At 39.9% G+C, this 21,311-nt stretch overlaps 1 protein-coding gene across 1 annotated transcript in view; it reads left to right on the top strand.

Annotated features, from left to right (window-relative positions):
• LOC124776795 (pancreatic triacylglycerol lipase-like) overlaps window positions 1-21,311 on the top strand; it is a 161,505-nt gene that overhangs the window by 95,222 nt on the left and 44,972 nt on the right. The window contains exons 6-7 of the mRNA XM_047251935.1: window positions 9,440-9,534; window positions 11,442-11,584. Of these exons, the coding sequence (XP_047107891.1) occupies window positions 9,440-9,534; window positions 11,442-11,584 (238 nt within the window). The remainder of the gene's footprint in view (window positions 1-9,439; window positions 9,535-11,441; window positions 11,585-21,311) is intronic.

Genomic DNA, 21,311 nt, shown 5'->3' with positions numbered 1-21,311 from the left:
TGCCTTTGGTGGAGAGGCTTGCGTGCGTCACGATACAGATAGCCATACTGTAGGTGCAACCACAACAGAGGGGTATCTGTTGAGTGGCCAGACAAACGTGTGGTTCCTGAAGAGAGGCAGCAGCCTTTTCAGTAGTTGCAGGGACAACAGTCTGGATGATTGACTGATCTGGCCTTATAACACTAACCAAAATGGCCTTGCTGTGCTGGTACTGCGAACGGCTGAAAGCAAGGGGAAACTACAGCCGTAATTTTTCCCGAGGGCATGCAGCTTTACTGTATGGTTAAATGATGATGGCGTCCTCTAGGGTAAAATATTCCGGAGGTAAAATAGTCCCCCATTTGGATCTCCGGGCGAGGACTACTCAGGAGGATGTCATTATCAGGAGAAAGAAAACTGGCGTTCTACGGATCGGACCGTGGAATGTCAAATCCCTTAATCGAGCAGGTAGGCTAGAAAATTTAAAAAGGGAAATGGATAGGTTAAAGTTAGATATAGTGGGAATTAGTGAAGTTTGATGGCAGGAGGAACAAGAGTTTTGGTCAGGCGAATACAGGGTTATAAATACAAAATCAAATAGGGGTAATGCAGGAGTCGGTTTAATAATGAATAAAAAAATAGAAGTGCAGGTAAACTACTACAAACAGCATAGTGAACTCCTTATTGTGGCCAAGATAGACACTAAGCCCACGCCTACTACAGTAGTACAAGTTTATATGCCAACTAGCTCTGCAGATGATGAAGAAATTGAAGAAATGTATGATGAAATAAAAGAAATTATTCAGACAGTGAAGGGAGACGAAAATTTAATAGTCATATCTGACTGGAATTCAGTAGTAGGAAAAGGGAGAGAAGGAAACGTAGTAGGTGAATATGGATTGGGGCTAAGAAATGAAAGAGGAAGCTGCCTGGTAGAATTTTGCACAGAGCACAACTTAATCATAGCTAACACTTGGTTCAAGAATCATAAAAGAAGGTTGTATACATGGAAGAAGCCTGGAGATACTGACAGGTTTCAAATAGATTATATAATGGTAAGACAGAGATTTAGGAACCGTGTTTTAAATAGTAAGATATTTCCAGGGGCAGATGTGGACTCTGACCACAATCTATTGGTTATGAACTGTAGATTAAAACTGAAGAAACTGCAAAAAGGTGGGAATTTAAGGAGATGGGACCTGGATAAACTGAAAGAACCAGAGGTTGTAGAGAGTTTCAGAGAGAGCATAAGGGAACTATTGACAGGAATGGGGGAAAGAAATACAGTAGAAGAAGAATGGGTAGCTTTTAGAGATGAAGTAGTGAAGGTAGCAAAGGATCAAGTAGGTAAAAAGATGAGGACTAGTAGAAATCCTTGGGTAACAGAAGAAATATTGAATTTAATTGATGAAAGGAGAAAATATAAAAGTGCTGTAAATGAAGCAGGCAAAAAGGAATACAAACGTCTCAAAAATGTGATTGACAGGAAGTGCAAAATGGCTAAGCAGGGATGGCTAGATAACAAATGTAAGGATGTAGGGGTAAGATAGATACTGCCTACAGGAAAATTAAAGAGACCTTTGGAGAAAAGAGAACCACTTGCATGAATATCAAGTTCTCAGATGGAAACCCAGTTCTAAGCAAAGAAGGGGAAGCAGAAAGGTGGAAGGGGTATATAGAAGGTCTATACAAGGGCGGTGTACTTGAGGTCAATATTATGGAAATGGAAGAGGATGTACATGAAGAAGAAATGGGAGATACGATACTGCGTGAAGAGTTTGATAGAGCACTGAAAGACCTGAGTCGAAACAAGGCCCCGGGAGTAGACAACATTCCATCAGAACTACTGACGGCCTTGGGAGAGCCAGTCCTGACAAAAACTCTACTGTCTGGTGAGCAAGATCTATGAGACAGATGAAATACCCTGACTTCAAGAAGAATATAATAATTCCAATCCCAAAGAGAGCAGGTGCTGACTGATGTGAAAATTAGCGAACAATCAGTTTAATAAGTCACGGATGCAAAATACTAACATGAATTCTTTACAGATGAATGGAAAAACTTGTAGAAGCCGACCTCGGGGAAAGTCAGTTTGGATTCCGTAGAAATATTGGAACATGTGAGGCAATACTGACCCTACGACTTATCTTAGATTAAGGAAAGGCAAACCTACATTTCTAGCATTTGTAGACTTAGAGAAAGCTTTTGACAATGTTTACTGGAATACTCTCATTCAAATTCTAAAGGTGGCAGGGGTAAAATACAGGGAGCGAAAGGCTATTTACAATTTGTACAGAAACCAGATGGTAGTTATAAGAGTCAAGGGACATGAAAGGGAAGCAGTGGTTCGGAAGGGAGTGAGACAGGGTTGTAGCCTCTCCCCGTTGTTATTCAGTCTGTATATTGAGCAAGCAGTGAAGGAAACAAAAGAAAAATTTTGAGTAGCTATTAAAATCCATGGAGAAGAAATAAAAACTTTGAGGTTCGCCGATGACATTGTAATTCTGTCACAGACAGCAAAGGACTTGGAAGACCAGTTGAACGGAATGGACGGTGTCTTGAAAGGAGGGTATAAGATGAACATCAACAAAAGCAAAACGAGGATAATGGAATGTTGTTGAATTAAATCAGGTGATGCTGAGGGAATTAGATTAGGAAATGAGATGCTTAAAGTAGTAAAGGAGTTTTGCTATTTGGGGAGCAAAATAACTGATGGTCGAAGTAGAGAGGATATAAAATGTAGATTGGCAATGGCAAGGAAAGCGTTTCTGAAGAAGAGAAATTTGTTAACATCGAGTATAGATTTAAGTGTCAGGAAGCCGTTTCTGAAAGTATTTGTATGGAGTGTAGCCATGTATGGAAGTGAAACATGGCGATAAGTGGTGTGGACAAGAAGGGAATAGAAGCTTTCGAAATGTGGTGCTACAGAAGAATGCTGAAGATTAGATGGTTATATCATATAAGTAATGAGGAGGTATTGAATACGATTGGGGAGAAGAGAAGTTTGTGGCACAACTTGACTAGAAGAAGGGATCGGTTGGTAGGACATGTTCTGAGGCATCAAGGGATCACCAATTTGGTATTGGAGGGCAGGGTGGAGGGTAATAATTGTAGAGGGAGACGAAGAGATGAATACACTAAACAGATACAGAAGGATGTAGGTTGCAGTAGGTACTGGGAGATGAAGAAGCTTGCACAGGATAGAGTAGCATGAAGAGCTGCATCAAATCAGTCTCAGGACTGAAGACCACAACAACATCAGAATTCATAAAAAATGGAGAGAATCATAAAACTGAATGTTAACTTGGTGCTTTATTAAATCACAGAATTTCAGTATTCATTAAAGTTTTGGCAGGGTTGGATTAACATTTGTAGTGAGATTTACAATCCCAGTATTCTTTTCTTAACTTTAGTTTTAAGTACCTTGCCTCTGATCTAAGTTGATGGGCATGTTTAGTTTTATTTTACCTGTTTCGGTTTGCTCTTGAATTATCACCATTCCTCCATTGTCAAAACAGCTGTTTCCACATACACAGTTCACAAGATGACTGGCATTATTGAACATGTAGCATTGTCAAGAAAAGTGCACTAGTTGTCAGTATAGCCAAATGAGCAAAATGAAAAAACTGCCTCATGTAGAATTAATATGAAAGACCATACAATTTGAAACCTAAACTATAGAGGACTAAATAAGATTTGAAATGACTGCAAGTTTTCATATATTGTTTGGACTGTTGGTGATTCCGATTTCTTTCTTTCTGACTTTACAGCATGAAAAATGGCTATGGAAATTATATGAAAATGAATTACTCTATTTTGTCTACTGGTGGACATGTGACGTGAAGTGATGCTCCTCATTTAAGGGAAACAATATATGTAAGGAACAGTAAATACATCTAGCTTTCCAAGCTGAAAAGCATAATAAATCCATTTATTTCCTAGATGATTATGCATCTCAACTAATTTTTTTCTTCATCACTAGTTCATCCAACTTGCTGAGAAACCCAAAACCAGAATCAATTAGTTAGTATGTCTCAGCCCTCTACACAATTTAGATTTAAATTGATTGATGATAGGAAGGAAACTCTTTGTTTGTAAATTTTATGTTGAGCTCAACTAGACATCTGATGCTTTGACATAGTAAGAAGGGGTCAAAAGTAGGCTAATTTTGTGCTTACACTAGGATTGGCTCTAGTGCTCATTGCAGTCAGATAACTTGGTTGGTTTCATCTCATCTTTTTCAGTGCTATTCCTTTCTGTTTTTATAAAGCATGTAAGGAATGTCAGTGCTGATGCAGCTGTGTTCATGTCCAATCTAAGGTTTCTCCATCTTTGACATTTTATAGTGTAAATTTAGAGGAACGAAATATTATTTTCCTGACTTTTCATTGTCATCTGATATTTCAAAGTGTGTGTTCTTCATTCCTTTAAAGCCTTGGGAGAGGGATTTTGTAGCATCAGCTTAACCTCACCAGTGTGTTATCATTTTTGGCATGAGAATGGGAGTGTCAGTTTATGCTGTTTTCAAATAGTTGGCTGCAACTTAATGCTTGTTAGTTTAGCTCTAATTTCTTTTATTTGTCTTTGTAACTCTTAAACAAAATATATGTTGGTTACTGTAGAATCATTTGGCACTCGGCCACAAATGTGAGTTATTTAAATTTTCTCAGAAGTGTTTCACAAAAAGAACACAGTCTTCACTCCAGAGATTTCCTTTGAGCTGTAACATTCACATGTTGATTGAACCTACTGGTAACAACACCAGCAACATGCTTATGAATTGTTTTGATATCTTATTTAATGCAAAACACTGGATCAGTACTCAAGAAAGGGTCAGAATAGTGTTCTATATGTTGTCTCCTTTACAGAAGAGCTACACTTTCTTAAAATTCTTCTGATAAACAAGTCAATCATTCACTTCCCTATTACTAATCTTAAGTGCATGTTCCATTTTGTATTATTTTGCTGTGTTATGCCTAGAGATTTAATTGAGGTGATATGTGAAGCAGCACACTACTAATACAGTATTTGAACATTACAGGTCAGTTTTCCTCCTCATCTGCATTGGCTTACATTTTTCTACATTTAAAACAAACTGCCATTCATAACACCAAATAGAAATTCCATCTGTCAGCCTTGCTTGTTCCTCTTCATTCAAGGTTGTGAGGAAATTATGTGAGAAAAGGGCGAGTTGCTTTCTACATCAGTGCAGATTTGTGGACAGAAGCTTTTCTGTCTCTAGAAAATTTATTATATTTGAACTGCAAACCCTCCTTATATGGAGGAACTTCCTGTACTTTTTTTCACTTGCTAGGAACCTCGCAGTGGTTGGGAGATTTTCGAAAAATGCAAGCTAAGTAGGAGGCCAGTGCTGTACTCTCTGTGAAACCACATTGAGGTTCCATCCAGACTTGGCAACTTGTTTGCAATTCTTTTGGTTACTTTTCAGTGCCAGGCATACCTATTTTTATGCCCTCTATGTGGGAGTCTGTACTAAAGTAAATTGATATGATCCTCGTGCATGAAAAAAATTTAAAATGTGATATTTCACTTCAGCTTTCCCTTTTCTATCTTCTATAGCTACACCAGACTAGTCGATGAGTGACTGGATATAAGCCATTGACCTGCCTGGTGATTTTATGTAGCACTAGAATTTTCTTGGGTTCTCGGCAAGATCTTCTGCTAAGATATAACAGTGGGTGTTGTATGCATTGCATATCAATGACTTTATAAATGAACAGATTTATACTAACTTTTGTCTGTTGACATTTTCACATTCTTACTTGAACAAAGAGTGCAACAATTTCTGCTTCCTCAGCATTTTCCAAATTTTGATATCAAACCACAGTGGGTGTTTTCTGTCTTTAATTTGCTTACTTGGCACATACTTCTTCAGCATGTGATTTACAACTGATTTAAACTTTGCTCATAATCTCTCTATGTCCATTGTATTGGAATGACACAATATTCCTTAGTTTCCTAGTGTGATGCTTGCAACAGTATGTCTGGTCTTTCCATCATAAAAACCCTCCTAATCTTCCTGGTGGATTTATGAACTTCAGTAACTATTGTCACTATGATATGACCAGTGTCTCTATTCTGACATTATTGATAAGTTCAAGCCTTTTTGTAGCTACAAGGTCTAAAATATTTCCATTATGTGTGGGTTATCAAACTATCTGCTCAGGACAGTTTCCAGAAAATGGGCTCAGAACTACTTCGCAACACTCTCTCCATACAGCCTGCAACGATTTCCCCCAGTCATATTCAGTATGACTTAAAACTAATACTACATGATTGAGTTACTTCTGCACTGCTGATGGTAGACGTTCTTTGAATGATTCTACAACTTTTACAGTGGAACGAAGTGGCTGCTAAAAAAATCCACTGATTAACTTGAGTTCACTTAGGCCAGTTACGTGCATCCAGATAACTTTGTAATGAGACTCAGTTTTGACTTGAATAGACACAATACTTTTGTCAACTGCAGTGAACACCTCCCCCCCCCCCCCCTTTCCCTCTTTCTATGGCACACAGCCTGTCTCTTTCATATACATTCCATAATTCGTAAAATACTTAAGAGCTTTTACTTTGAGTTTCATCCAGCGCTTGAGTGCAACAGTTTTCCTGGAGGGGAAGTAAATTAAAGAATTTTGTTAACAAATGCATCAGAAATTTACTGTTGTAATTTTAACAGTAAAAGTGTCTTTACTCAGTATGTGACATGCTTTCACTCTCTGTGTATCATCTGGTGTGTGTTCATCAGCAGACCTCAAACTATCACCTAGCCTGAAAATCCCTCATGTGCACTCCACAAATATTCTGCCACCTAAGTAGCTGCTTCCTGTGTATAGTGAACTCCTCACCTATCAAGGGGAGTCCTATAATTCTCCACCCCATAATGCACACCCAGAGATCTTCAGACAAGACTGTCACAGAACTGAGGGAGCTTCTGATTGAGACCCTCTGCTTGGCTCCAAACCAGAGGACCTCGACCAGTTCTGGACATGATATTACAGATTTTAAACTCCCTTCACGTGAGGCCAGCAGTCTTCACCACCTTTGCCAGCTGCCCGTATGAACTGAGGATGGCATCAGAACCCAAGCGACAAGCATCATTGGTGATGACATGAGCCACAACCTGCAGAAGACTGCACCGTGCACCCTGCACCCTGCATGCAGGGCCTCCTCCACATCTCATATTTGACCCCCCCCCCCCCCCCCTACCAAACATATCAAGCCAGCACTGGATTATATTTCTTTCCGGTCCTGGTCACTATTTTCCTAGGGGGCCCCATAACACATCTGACTTTGGAACTCCTTATAACAAGTAAATCTGTGCCCCCCTCCCCCTCCCTGTGCACCTGCTTGGAACCTGCTGCAGTAGCAGTCAACAGTCAACTATTATCCATCCACAGGGTGAATGTGAGACACTAGATGCCAGTCCCCACATTAGCCCTCTGCCTCAAACAACATGAATGTGTAAACCTGTCACTCACCCTCCAGTGAACAGATTCCCCCTGTTGGGTATGATGTGAGGTGCTGCGGCAGCAGTGCCTGTCATTGAAATAAATAACACCTTTCCTTTTGAAAAACTGAGAGCTGTTTTGATGATACCTTGTGGAATTTCTTCTATCTTTACATACTTCTTTTTTGTTTCCTTTGGTGTTCATAAAAATGAATCTGTGGATATCACTCCTTTACTAAAAAGGATACTAAGTAGAAAAACTGTTTGAAATAATCACTCAGGCACAGATAATTAAATCTGCAACAATTTAATGTTTTTTTAACCATTAATGTAATTTTAAGAATAAGTAAAGTATCCTGTTGTGGGTGGTGCACAAATGAGCAGAGAAAGGTGCCCAGGTAGCCAAGAACAATAGAACTTCATTATGACAAAGTACATAATAACATAAGCAACAGAAGCAGCTTTGTAGTGAAGCCAACATAAAAGATAGTCCTGATCTATTGAAGGGTTGTCACTAATACAATCTGGTTCTGGAAGGTGCAAGTGAGCACTCAGTCTGTTACAACTGAGAATCACTAGGCATTTTTGGTATAGGCTGCACTGATGATGTCCTGGTCCTGAGTAATGTGCTGCACTTGCAGTAAGATGCTTGCACCACTTCTGAAGTTGGAACATTAATGTTGAAGCGTATTCACATTGGCTGGCAAGCTACTGGGCAGCATCCTGTAAATGCTGCCTGGCAGAGAAATAGTGGGAAATAGTCTTGCACGTGGTTCATGGATGCTAGCTAGTGATGGCTGTATCTGGTGAATGTGGTGCCCTCAGTACTGCAGTGACTGGGCAGGCAAGCTGAGTTGAATCGACTTGAAGGCCTTTTGAGAGGGTGGCAACCTGCAACATTGTGTTGTGTGGCATCTGGCTGGATCATAAGGCACCAGCTATAAACCACAAAAAGTTCCTGGTCTAATTGGCAGGTTTTAAAATTCCATGTTTGCTTTTTATGTCTGTGAATTCATTAATGTTGGGATGGTTACGCTATTTTTGTGACCATCCTGATAAATGCCAATATTCTGTCTCCATCATATATTATTGATATTGGCCACAGATATAAAATGCGTAGATCAACTTATTTAATTGCTTTTGTGGCAAAAAATTTTGAATTATCAGTGACCAGCAATTGGAGAAGTGTTAGTACATACAAATACAAAAATACAGTGGCATCTGTGATCCTGAGAATTTGGAATTCCACCATCCTGTTAAGTATGAAAAATTGGACAATGTAAATATAGAAAAATAGGTACTTAAGGAAAAGAAAAGCTGCACAAATCCTGTATGCATATGGACACACAATACACAAAATGACATGGCATAATATAGGGCTTCACCACTCGGGACCTCCATGCACCATTGTGGGTTTGTCATGTGTACCTGCTTTGTGGAAGTTGACTGTATTGAATCAACCTGTTTAAGTAATACGTCTTGATCTTATTCTGGATGTGACATTGCAACTCCCAAAATAAATTTCTACTGTATAGTCTGCAAAATATTTCTGCATGTATTCTTCCAATTTTTGTCTTCACTTCTGAAAATATAATTTAAAATGTTGAAATATTGCCATTTAATAACCATATTTAATTGTTATATTGCAGATTTCAAATCTGTTGCTGATTAAAGTATGTTTGTTCGTCTGTAAAAGTATGCCATTTGATAAAACAAAAATGAATGGGCAACTGCTCACCTATAGATGACTGATGTGGTAACTTTTTTCTCCTTTTTGGTTCTTTTTTTATTTTTGGAAATGGATAGTAAGCTGTTAAGATGTATTTGTAACATGCGAATTTTTTGTTGCAAGAGTAACAAATGGAATTTTTGGATGCAAAGTTTCTCTAATGTGATGCCTATAGAAATCTGAAAAAGTGTGAAGTGCAAATTAAGAAAGATTTAGATCATTAAATAATATTGTCTAATGTCTTTCTTCACTGAATGTGCCAGGAGGATGTCAATGTGATTGCGGTAGACTGGACTGGGAGTTGGCAGTACTGGCAGGCCGTTGCAAACACAAGGGTGGCTGCAGCTGAAATAGCACGGTAATAATGGGTGTATTTCACTTAATGTATCTACTCATATTGTCCACATTAAACAAAATTAAATGTTTCATATTCTTCTAACCTGGCCGGCCGGTGTGGCCGAGCGATTCTAGGCGCTTCAGTCTGGAACCTCGCGACCGCTATGGTCACAGGTTCTATTCCTGCCTTGGGCATGGATGTATGTGATCCGACCGCTGTGTCATCCTCAGTGGAGGATGCAGATAGGAGGGGCGTGTGGTCAGCACACCGCTGGCAAAAATTGCAAATTTGTTGTTATTTTTGTAGAAGTAAACTTTTCTCATTAGAAATATTAGATCTGTGCAGCGAATGAAATGTGTCAGAACATGGATGGTGTGGGTAATTGTGAATTAGTCTTTCCAAAGATTATTTTTGGTGTGAAAATATAAAATATATTACATTTAATTTTCAGGTTAGTTTTATATAATACCTTATTACAATCACCAAGTATTTAGAAATTGCTGTCAAATCCATATAGAAAATGGCCTATGGGAAAAACTAGGAAAGGCAACTACTGACATGAAGATAATTGGTGTATGGTGCAGACACACATAATTAGCTTTCAAGCTACCACTCATGTCCTTAGTGAAGTACACACACCAACAATCATCATGCAAATGCACCAATGAAAAACCATGGTTACACACAATTATACTAATGTTGCTTCTGTATGAGAGCATATGCTTTTGTATCCAGGATTAATTTCAGTGAAAGCTCTCTGGGTGTGTGACCCTTTCATATGTAATAAAACTGTCAAAGTTTTGGTCACTATTACAGAAAGTCTTCATCAGGACGACTGTCATATTAAAGATATGTTACTCTGCAAATATAGAAAAATTCAGAGCAGGGGATATTTTTACCATCCTTTATATGAAGACTTATTTACGTACCACTCATAAACAAAGCATGGGAACAATTACTACTTACACATCTCTGTGCAGGTGTTCAGTAGTTAAAAATTATCTTCTAGTTCCAGTATGAATGATAAAGATAGGAACAGCCTGTACTGGAAATCTTTTTGCTTGAATGGTCTAATGTGTGTTCCTGAAACATTGGACATCTATTTGGTATGTCTTTCATTAAAGTTTTTCAATAAAACTCTGACAAGAAGCTAATTTGTTATGGGCCATTCACACGGCACCTCTTTGTATTACTCATTTTTCCTTTTTGTCCAACTTTACAGATGTCCTGTTCACTTGACGAGTATTCTAGTATTGGCTGTATGAATATTAGGAAACTATTTAAATATCAAACTGTAGTTCATCTCCTTCTCAATCTCCTATGACATCCCTAGGCACTATTGCTTATTAGCATAAATTAGTTTTCACTTATTTGTTCTCTTTTTCATCTCATCTTACTTTGATCTTTATCTTTTCACCAACTTTTGTATTTTTTACTTTATTTCTCCTATATAGTGCACATTCTTTTTTTTCCCAACCTCATATTATTATTATTATTTCTGAGTTCCCCTGTTTAGACTCCCCCTGCAAAGTTTTGTGTAATAAATCATTTGTCTATCCAGACCTAAATCATGATTTGGCTACTGTACTCTAATATTAGATCTCTGCCCACTTCCTACGTCTCCATTTCTGGTTTTGCAATGGCTGTCAATATTTTCTTCTTTTCCTCCTTACTTTGAGATGGAGAAAAGTTCTATGTTGATTAAAAATTCTTACTGCATAGCATTCATGAGAACTGTTGAAGTCAATATGGAAATTTTATCTGCCTCTAGACACTCTTTCCTTTTAACTTAACACTTACTGATAGATGCTCCATCTGTGGAAAATTCTCTCCACCATGTATGTTGTCTAATGAGCTATAAACTATTGAAAACAAACTTCATTTATACTCCTTTCCCCTTCTCATATTATGGTGAAATTTAATTACAGGTTACTGCTCATTTTGGCTGATGAGGGCAAGGTGACGCCTGAACGAATACATTTGGTGGGCCACAGTCTAGGTGCACATATCTGTTCCTTTGCTGCCTCTGCTTTCAACAAAAGTGGAAGAGGGAAGATATTCCGTATTACAGGTATAGTACACTTTCAAATCCGTATGAATGGGTAGCTTAAACCATTTGATAGCTGAAAGCTATTTTACAAAAATACTTTGATAATTAGGTACAGGATAATTCTGAGTAATCCTCTCCCCTCCTCTCTGTAAGAACAAAAATAATTATTTATTAATAATTTGATGGAATAAAAGGACATGAAATGTGGAGTTAGAGTTAAGGTAGCATGACAGTTTGAGACTGCTGTCAGAAGGGACACAGTGGTTAAATGAATTTTAAGACACTTGAGGTATCACTCATACAGAAAGGAGCAGAAAAGTGGTGGTGCAGTACAAACTGAGAATAATATACATTTATAGGATTTGTTCAAGCAGTGAGTCCCTGGTACTCTGTGACAATTCTTGATAGTTTTCAAACTGGTCCTTCTTTGCAGGTGCGGTTTGAAACAGATTGGGATTTCTGTGCCTTTTGAACACTGTTTTCATTGTGTACTGCAAGGAGCACTCCAATTATCCAAGTAGAATCTGTTCTGCGTATGGCTTCACAAAAGTCATTAGTGCAGCATCTACAATAACTATGATGAAGCATACATTAGAGTAGAGCTGCGCAGAAATGGATTTTTTTTGTTATGTGAATGAAGGCATCAAGGTTCTTCTATGAAGTGGTTGCAATAATTGTCTAAAAGGGGTGAATGATTGAAGTGATTTCATTCATTCGATAATAAAAGTGGAGATACAAACATCTCTTACTTAATTCAACTGAAGCAGCACCGATCAACTGTCACAGAACAATATTGTTTTGGACGGTAACAACAGTAAGACAGTGGTTATTGAATAAGAACTGCTATGAAAGCAGTGTATATAATGCTGTTTGTATGATACATTTTAGGACATTAGTTTTATTTATTTAACTCTTTGACATGGGACCAGTGTGTCTATGGCTGCGAATCTGGTAATTGTGTAATTATCTACCTACATTTACAGATGTCATTCTTTTGAACAAGTTCCTTGTTTTGCTGATAAGTGTTCTTTTTACCCCTTTGTGACACAATATTCCTGCATCTCACATGAATTCTAAGGTGCAAATCTTAATTTTCAGTGCCAGAATTCAATGTAATATCGATCTGTGTTGTCCAAATGGCAATTTTTCACACAAAGACACCTGTAAATGCCGCCAAAACTTAATGATGTATTTACAATAACAAACAAAAGCCCCAAAAACAGACAACCATTGTTATTGACACTACATTTAAATCATTTCTGCTGGCACAACAGATGTCTTGCCTTTTACCTCCGGTAAATATGAATGTACACCTCCTGCAACAAAAAGTGTTTGAAAATTGGTTAAGTTTGTAAATATTGTAATCAATAAACTAATGAAGCACAGCTGTCATTTGAATTGTGTACTGATCTGATGTCACTTTCCTTTTCTTAATTAACAGCTTTTCAGTCTGTGTGAGCTGTTTATGTTACAGCTCATAATTTATGTAAGTAGATTATATTGACTACTAACTAAATAATAGTTTGTGAGCACAATATTGCAGATTTGTGAAAAAGTGATGAGATTTATTTACATATAGTAAGAATGTGATTGTCTAAACAATGGATTGAAATTTTACAAGTGTTTGGTTTTGGTTTTACTAGTAGTATTGGACCTACTCCAGACACACACAGTTACTTGCTTGTCCCATAGATAATTATTGTGACCTTGCTAAACATAATTTTCAATGAGAAGGCTTGCTTCAGAAATAGAAAACACTTACACATTCACACAAACACAACTCATACACACATGACCATGTCTCTGGCTGCTGTGGTCTGACTGCAGACTACAATTGCATCTGATGTGAGCAGCAAGCTAGGGTGGGTAGTGGGGTAAGAAGGCGGCATGGGGTGGGGGGGTGGGGGGGGGAGGGATAGCCAGGTAGGGGTGATGTAAGTGGAGGCTAGGGACTAGTGAAGGTTGTGGCCAGAGGGGGGGTTATGGGGAATGAAGGGCATGTTGTAGAGAGAGTCCCCATATGCACAATTCAGAAAGGCTCACATTGATAGGAAGGATCCAGGCTGTGAAGCAGTCATTGAAGTGAAGAAAGTTGTGTTGCACAGAATGCTTGCCATCTATGTAGTCCAGATGTGTCTCGGCCACAGTTTGTCGAACATTCACGCTGGCAGACAGCTTGTTAGTTCTCATGTCCACATCGAATGCAGCACATTGGGTGCAGCTTAGCTTGTAGATCACATTACTGGTTTTACAGGTAGCTCTACCTTTGACAGGATAGTTGATGCTAGTGACTGGACTGGAGTAGGTGATGGTGGGAGCATATATGGGACAGATCTTACACGTAGGTTTATTGCAGGGGCAGTGTAGGGATAGACAAGAATATTGCATTGGTTCAGTGGGTGGTGGAATACCACTGTCAGAGAGGGGTTGGGAGGATAGTGGGTAGGGTATTCTTCATTCCAGGGCATGACTATATGTAATCAAAACCCTGGCAGAGAATGTGATTAAATTGCTCCAGTTCTTGGTGGTAGTGAGTCAGAAGAGGAGAGCTCCTTTGTTGCTGGAAGATTCATGTCATTTTGGACTTGTTAAAGAACTTCTCTCCTTCCTACAGTACAAACAATATTTCACCACTAACCCTAAGAACTAGACTCAATCTAGAACTAATAGTGAACACTGCCTGACTCATTTCACTACTCCATCCATCTGTGGTGCAGACACATTGCTGACCAAATAACCCCTTGCTAACTTTACAGAATTTCCCTACTTTGAACTTTACTTCACTATCATTCCCCAAATCCCTTAACATAAAAACTAACCTTTATTTTTAGAAAGAACCACAATCCATCATGTTAATACTGATTCAAACATTATAACATTATCTACTCACTAAGACTCCACCACTGTGGTTATGAACTACAGGGATTACCTGGTGAAGGGACTCCAACAGCTGTCAGATTCATTCACCTACAAACCCTGCTGCAGTGAGCCAATTCTAAAATTACAGGATGTCCAGTCCTCCTCAAATCCTTAAGGCTATTACATAACCTCTGCCTCAAGACTCTGTTCTCACTCTTACCACTCCTGCAGTCCTACCTTCTATATGCTTCCTGGAGTCCACAAATCAACCATCCAGGACATTGCATTTTGGCCAGTTACTGTGTTTCCACTGAGTGTGTGTCTGGTCTTGTAGACAGACACCTTCAGCCTATTATCAGTAACCTACACTCCTATATGAGACCCCATTCACTGACTCTCCAGTAACTGTTCCTTTCCAACTGGCACCCTGCTCATCACAGTCAATGCCACCTTCCTCTACACTAACATCCCCAGTACGCATGGCCTTGCTGCTATTGAACACTACATTTGCCAGTGCCCAGCTAACTTCAAACCTACAACCTTCTCCTGGATCACAATGGGCAATTATGTTCTCACCCAAATTAGTTTTCCTTTGAAGGTACCACCTTAAAACGAATCCATGGTACAGCAATGGGCACTCACATGACACCACGTTATGCCAGCTTAATCATGCAGAGCATTTCTTCCTAGCCACTCAGAATCCTGAATCCCTCACCTAGTTAAGATTCATTGATGGAATATTTGTGATCTGGACCAAGGGTTAGGACATGCTATCCACATTCCTCCAGAACCTCAATACCTTGTCCCTGATGTGCTTCACCTGGTCCTCCTCAACCCAGAAAGCCACCTTCCTTGATGTTGGCCTCCACTTTACAGATGGCTACATCAGTATCTCCATTCACATCAAACCTACCAACCACCAACATTGCCTCCACTTAAACAGCAGTCTCTTCCACACAGCCTAACCACCCATGGATGTCACAAGTGTAGTGATGAGTAGTGCCTCTCCAAATATACCAAATATACCAAATATACTGAGGCAGCCACAGACCAAAATTACCCTTCCAACCTTCTACAGAAACAGATCTCCTATGATTTGTCCCTCCAGTCACCTACCACCTCCAATATATCCATCATCCAGCCACAGAGTAGTAGTCCTCTTGTGACTCAGTATGACCCAGGACTGAAGCTACTTAATCACATTTTCTTTTCGTGGTCGGAACTGAATATCCTACACTCAATCTTCCCTACCCTTCTCACAGTGGCATTCCACTACCCACTGAACCTACAAAATATCCTTGTGCATCACTACCCCACCTCTGCTCCCAAAACCTTGGCTCTGGCTCATAACCCTGAAATACACCTAGATGCAAGACCTGTTCCATACATCCTTCCACCACCTCAACCTGCTCCAGTCTGGTCACAAACATCACCTATGGTGTCAAAGGCAGGGTTACCTCTGAAAGCAGCCATGTGATCTACAAACTCAGCTGCAATGACTGTGCTGCTTTCAATCTGGGCATAACAACTAACATTTTCTCTCCACATGAATGGCCACTGTGAAACTGGCCAACAGACAGCTGCATCAGCTAGTTGCTGAACATGCTGCCCAACTTTCTGTGCTTCACTTCAGTGATTTCTTCACACCCAGTGCATCTAGATCATTCCTAACACCAGATTTTGTGAATTGTACAGATGGCAACTCTCCCTACAACATATACTTCATTCCCCTAACCCCCCTGGCCTCAACCTTCCCTTGTCCCTGTCCTTCACCTACCTGTCCCTGACCATGCTCTCATTCCAGCACTACACATGCCTTCTACTCTGCCACTGCACCCACAAGTCTTTCCTCTTCTCCTCCTCCTCCTCTTCTCCTCCTCCTACTCTTCTCCTCCTCCTACTCCTCTTCTCCTCCTCCTGCTCCTCCTCCTCCTGCTCCTCCTCTTCTTCTCCTCCTCCTGCTCCTCCTCTTCTTCTCCTCCTCCTGCTCCTCCTCTTCTTCTCCTCCTCCTGCTCCTCCTCTTCTTCTCCTCCTCCTGCTCCTCCTCTTCTTCTCCTCCTCCTCTTCTCCTCCTCCTCCTGCTCCTCTCCTCTTCTCCTCCTCCTCCTGCTCCTCTTCTCCTCCTCCTCCTCCTCCTGCTCCTCTTCTCCTCATCCTCCGCCGCCTCTCCTCCTCCTCCTTCTGCTCCTCATTCACCGCCGCCTCTCTTCCTCCTCCTCCTGTTCTTCTCTTCCTGCTCCTCCTGTTCTTCTCTTCCTCCTCCTCCTGTTCTTCTCTTCCTCCTTTTCCCTGCATGCTGTCACCAGCAGTAAAACACCCTTTCCCATCACTGACTGGCTATCCCTCCATCTCTGTGCCCCAGACTGTGTCCTTTACCCCACCACCCTCCCCAGACTGCTGCTCATGTCAGATGCACACGGGCTGCAGCCATCTGAGACCGTAGCTATCTGTATTTGAGTTGTGCCTGTGATTGTGTTTTCTGTTTTCAAAGGAGGCCCATTGGCTGAAAACTTGTGTGTCTAGCAGTCCTCCCATTGTGAGTGTGTGCAACTCAGCAACTGCTCTGTGATGAACAACAATCTATCCTTTTCATAATACTGTTGTCAGTCCTTTCTGCATTACACTAAGGCTGACTGTAAATAATGGTATTAAATTTATGAACATTACTGTTGTTAACAAACTGTGATTGATTGTTAACCTATTTCATAAGGGAATAAAGGCCATTGTCAATAAATCACATACTTTCTAGCTAATCCACTTTACTTGCTTTGGTACTTTTGGCAGCTGACATTTCTCCTCTCGATCTTTGTAACAGGCTCAAAACTGTCAATGACAAAAACGATGATTCCACTGATGAAGCCCATACCATGTTTAATGTTGGAAACCAATCACTTTACTTCCAATTGTGACATACTCATGAACAGTAGGCAGTTTAAGTTCAATAGATCTGTTGTAAGATGTAAGGGAAAACCATGTGCTGTGCACTTTGTGTTACAGTTCTTGCTGTCAAGTTTTTGTGCAGTAATCACACCCTTGATGAATTAAATAACACATCCACAGTCACAGTGTTATGTGACACAATCATTTCACCAGAATAACACAGATTTGAGGTTGGACAAAAAACATCACAATTAAGATTGTTATCCAGAATAACTAGGGGAAAACTTTCCGTACAGTTTGATATTGTTAATAAATCTATAATTTCTGGTCAGTCTTTTTCAACATAGGCTTTATACATTTGATATCTGAAGCTAGATTCTAACATGAATCCCCACAGTGGTATTACACAATTGCTTGCTTGCCCACAGACTTTTAGATATACTGATGTTGCTAGAGTTAATTCTGATGGCAGACTTTACAGATTAGTTAAACATAGATGCATTTAAAGATAGGCATAAGAATATGATGTGATTTCTGAAACTATATAATGTTCCTTAATTTCTAAAATTTTTAACTGAGTGTGCTTTGCATCATTCCCCTCTACAGGGTATTTGCAAATTCCTGTTACAAATTTTTGTGACTTGTAGAGGGGAGTCACTACATAATATTTTGAACAGGAACACATGTCCGGAAACATACCATTTCTGTTCTATGACGGTTTCAATTCAGATGTTTCTCATCCACTTATGCTTGAGAAATTGAATTAGATGCAACGCAGTACAATTATTAGGTAACAATTCAAAAGGAATCGTAATGAAACAGCCATTTATCAGTTAAGCACATTTGTGTTAACAATTAAACGTTGTGTTTAAATTATTCTAAAACAAAAAAGATTCCAGCATACTTTATGTACAGAACAGTAATGGTGCTTTACAGCAGTGGCTTGATGTGGTGATCATCAACATTGTCACAGACATTGTACCTATGAAGCATTTTGTGATACTTTCTCCATTCCACCTGGTGTCTCTTCAGTTTCTAGTGCAGCTGCCACAACTCATGCCAGCAGCTCTTCCTCCCACACTACAACATCTCGTAAATTAAACTTTCATACAAATCTCACAAGTAGTAGTCCATATGAGTTAAATCCAGCAATCCTACCAGGAAAACCAAATCTGAGACTTTTTTCCTATTCCTAAGCAGTCATGGACATGTTACACATCTGGATTGAAACTGTCATAGAACAGAAACAGTACATTTCCAGACTTGGGCTCCTATTCAAAACATAATGTACTTTGTCATGTTCAGCAAAGGATGAATGTGGCTTCTTTAATCTCCATCTTCTGTAGTGTTCTGAGCAGAGTGCAGATTGATCTCCCAGTCTGTCCAATATAACATGACTGACACTCAACAGATAACCTTATAAACCCCTTTCTTCATTACGGCTGGATGTTAATCTTTTGAACTTAAGACATCTACCTACTGACTATGGGACATGAACAGCACAGAGAAAACCTTTCCTTTTAAAATGTTGCATATTCTGTTTGAAGTATTAGCTATAAAAGGTAAATTGCACCATTTCTTTTCATTCTAGCCTTGTTGTTAACTGAGTACAGTAGGGACTGGGCTTACTTCTTCAGTTTTTATTGGGAATTTTGTAAATTTTTGGAATCAAATTTATTACTTGTGCCTAATGTTTCTGTTGTATTGATTTCCAGATCATAGTTTTCTTGGGAGATAGGGATAGAAATGAGACAATGGCTCATATGGTCAACTGCTGCATCTTTAAAGGCTGTAGTACGTTGGGAGGAAGCTGGGATGAATGTGTTAGTGAAGGAGTATGTTCCATAAATTTTAAATTTATGGTTACTGTTCTCCATCTGTAAGCTGATGTCTGGGAAATTAATGCTGGGTTCATATTTTCCAGAGAATATAAACAACATATTAAGCAGGAACAACAACAACAACTACTACTACTACTACTACTACTACTACTACTACTACCACCACCACCACCACCACCACCACCACCACCACGACTACTGCCACTCCTGCTACTACTATGAGTACTACATTATAGAATAATGAGTTCATAGTCATGGAACTTAAAACAAGGATTGGAAGCAGTTATGTGATTGTGACTACAGCAGATAAAGGAGAGACTCTAGTGGAGTTAAATAAAACAGATTATACAAGCTACACTACTGGCCATTAAAACTGCTACGCCATGAAGATGATGTGCTACAGATGCAAAATTTAACCGACAGGAAGAAGCTGCTGTGATATGCAAATGATTAGCTTTTCAGAGCATTCATACAAGGTTGGCACCAGTGGTGACACCTACAACGTGCTGACATGAGGAAAGTTTCCAACCGATTTCTCATACACAAACAGCAGTTGACAGACATTGCCTGGTGAAATGTTGTTGTGGTGCCTCGTGTAAGGAGGATAAATGCTTACCATCAAGTTTCCGACTTTGATAAATGTCAGATTGTAGCCTATCACGATTTCGGTTTATCGTATTGCGACATTGCTACTCGTGTTGGTCGAGATCCAATAACTGTTAGTAGAATATGTAATCGGTGGGTTCAGGAGGGTAATATGGAATGCCGTGCTTGATCCCAATGGCCTCGTATCACTAGAAGTAGAGATGACAGGTATCTTATCGGCATGGCTGTAATGGATTGTGCAGCCATGCCTCGATCCCATAGTCAACAGATGGGGACGTTTGTGAGAACAACCACCATCTGCACGTACAGTTTGATGACGTTTGCAGCAGCATGGACTATCAGCTCAGAGACCATGGTTGCGGTTACCCTTGACGCTGCATCACAGACAGGAGCACTTGTGATGGTGTACTCAGCAAAGAACCTGGGATCACGAATGGCAAAATGTCATTTTTTCAGATGAATCTAGTTTCTGTTTACAGCATCATGATGGTCGCATCCATGTTTGGAGACATTGCGGTGAACGCACATTGGAAGCGTGTATTCGTCATCACCATACTGGTGTATCACTCGGCGTGATGGTATGGGGTGCCATTGGTTACGTGCCTCGGTCACCTCTTGTTCGCATTGACGGCACTTTGAACAGTGGACGTTACATTTCAGATGTGTTACGACCCGTGGCTCTACTCTTCATTCGGTCCTTGTGAAACCCTACTTCCTACATTTCAGCAGGATAATGCATGACCACATGTTGCAGGTCCTATATGGGCCTTTCTGGATACAGAAACTGTTTGACTGCTGGCCTGGCCAGCACATTCTCTAGATCTCTCACCAATTGAAAACGTCTGGTCAATGGTGACTGAGCAACTGGCTCGTCACAATACGCTAGTCACTACTCTTGATGAACTGTGGTATCGTGTTGAGGCTGCATGGGCAGCTGTACTTGTACATGCCATCGAAGCTCTGTTTGACTCAATGCCCAGGCGTATCAAGGCCATTATTACGGCCAGAAGTGGTTGTTCTGTGTACTGATTTCTCAGGATCTATGCACCCAAACTGCGTGAAAATGTGATCACATGTCAGTTCTAGTATAATATATTTGTTCAATGAATACCAGTTTATTATCTGCATTTCTTCTTGGTGTAGCAATGTTAATGGCCAGTAGTGTACATAGAAGAACTTTTCCAGTCAGTGCAGCTACAAAAACTACAGAAAGGTCGGACAGCTAAATGCAATCAGCATTCTACCACACATCCACATGGCCTGTCAAGAAAAACAGACCCTGCTTTAGCAAATTAAAAATGGTCAGAAAACTTCAAAGTTACTTCCTCAAGAATTTTTGAGGGCTACATCAGACTATTTTATGAGACTGTTATTAGAGAGTTCTGAACTTCTTGTACCATGAAAGATAAAAAAATACAAAAATCCGACTGCTATGTGGTTCCCTTGTCATCTGTTCTTGTGGATTAGTGTTGGGGGGGGGGGGGGGGGGGGGGGGAATACAATGATTGTGACACAATATCTATACGATCTTTTATGGCAAAGCTATGTACCTCAAGAGAGA

This window comes from Schistocerca piceifrons, chromosome 2, assembly GCF_021461385.2.
Source record: "Schistocerca piceifrons isolate TAMUIC-IGC-003096 chromosome 2, iqSchPice1.1, whole genome shotgun sequence".
In the NCBI taxonomy this organism is placed as follows: Eukaryota; Metazoa; Arthropoda; class Insecta; order Orthoptera; family Acrididae; genus Schistocerca; species Schistocerca piceifrons.
This window is presented reverse-complemented; position numbering and strand designations above follow the sequence as displayed.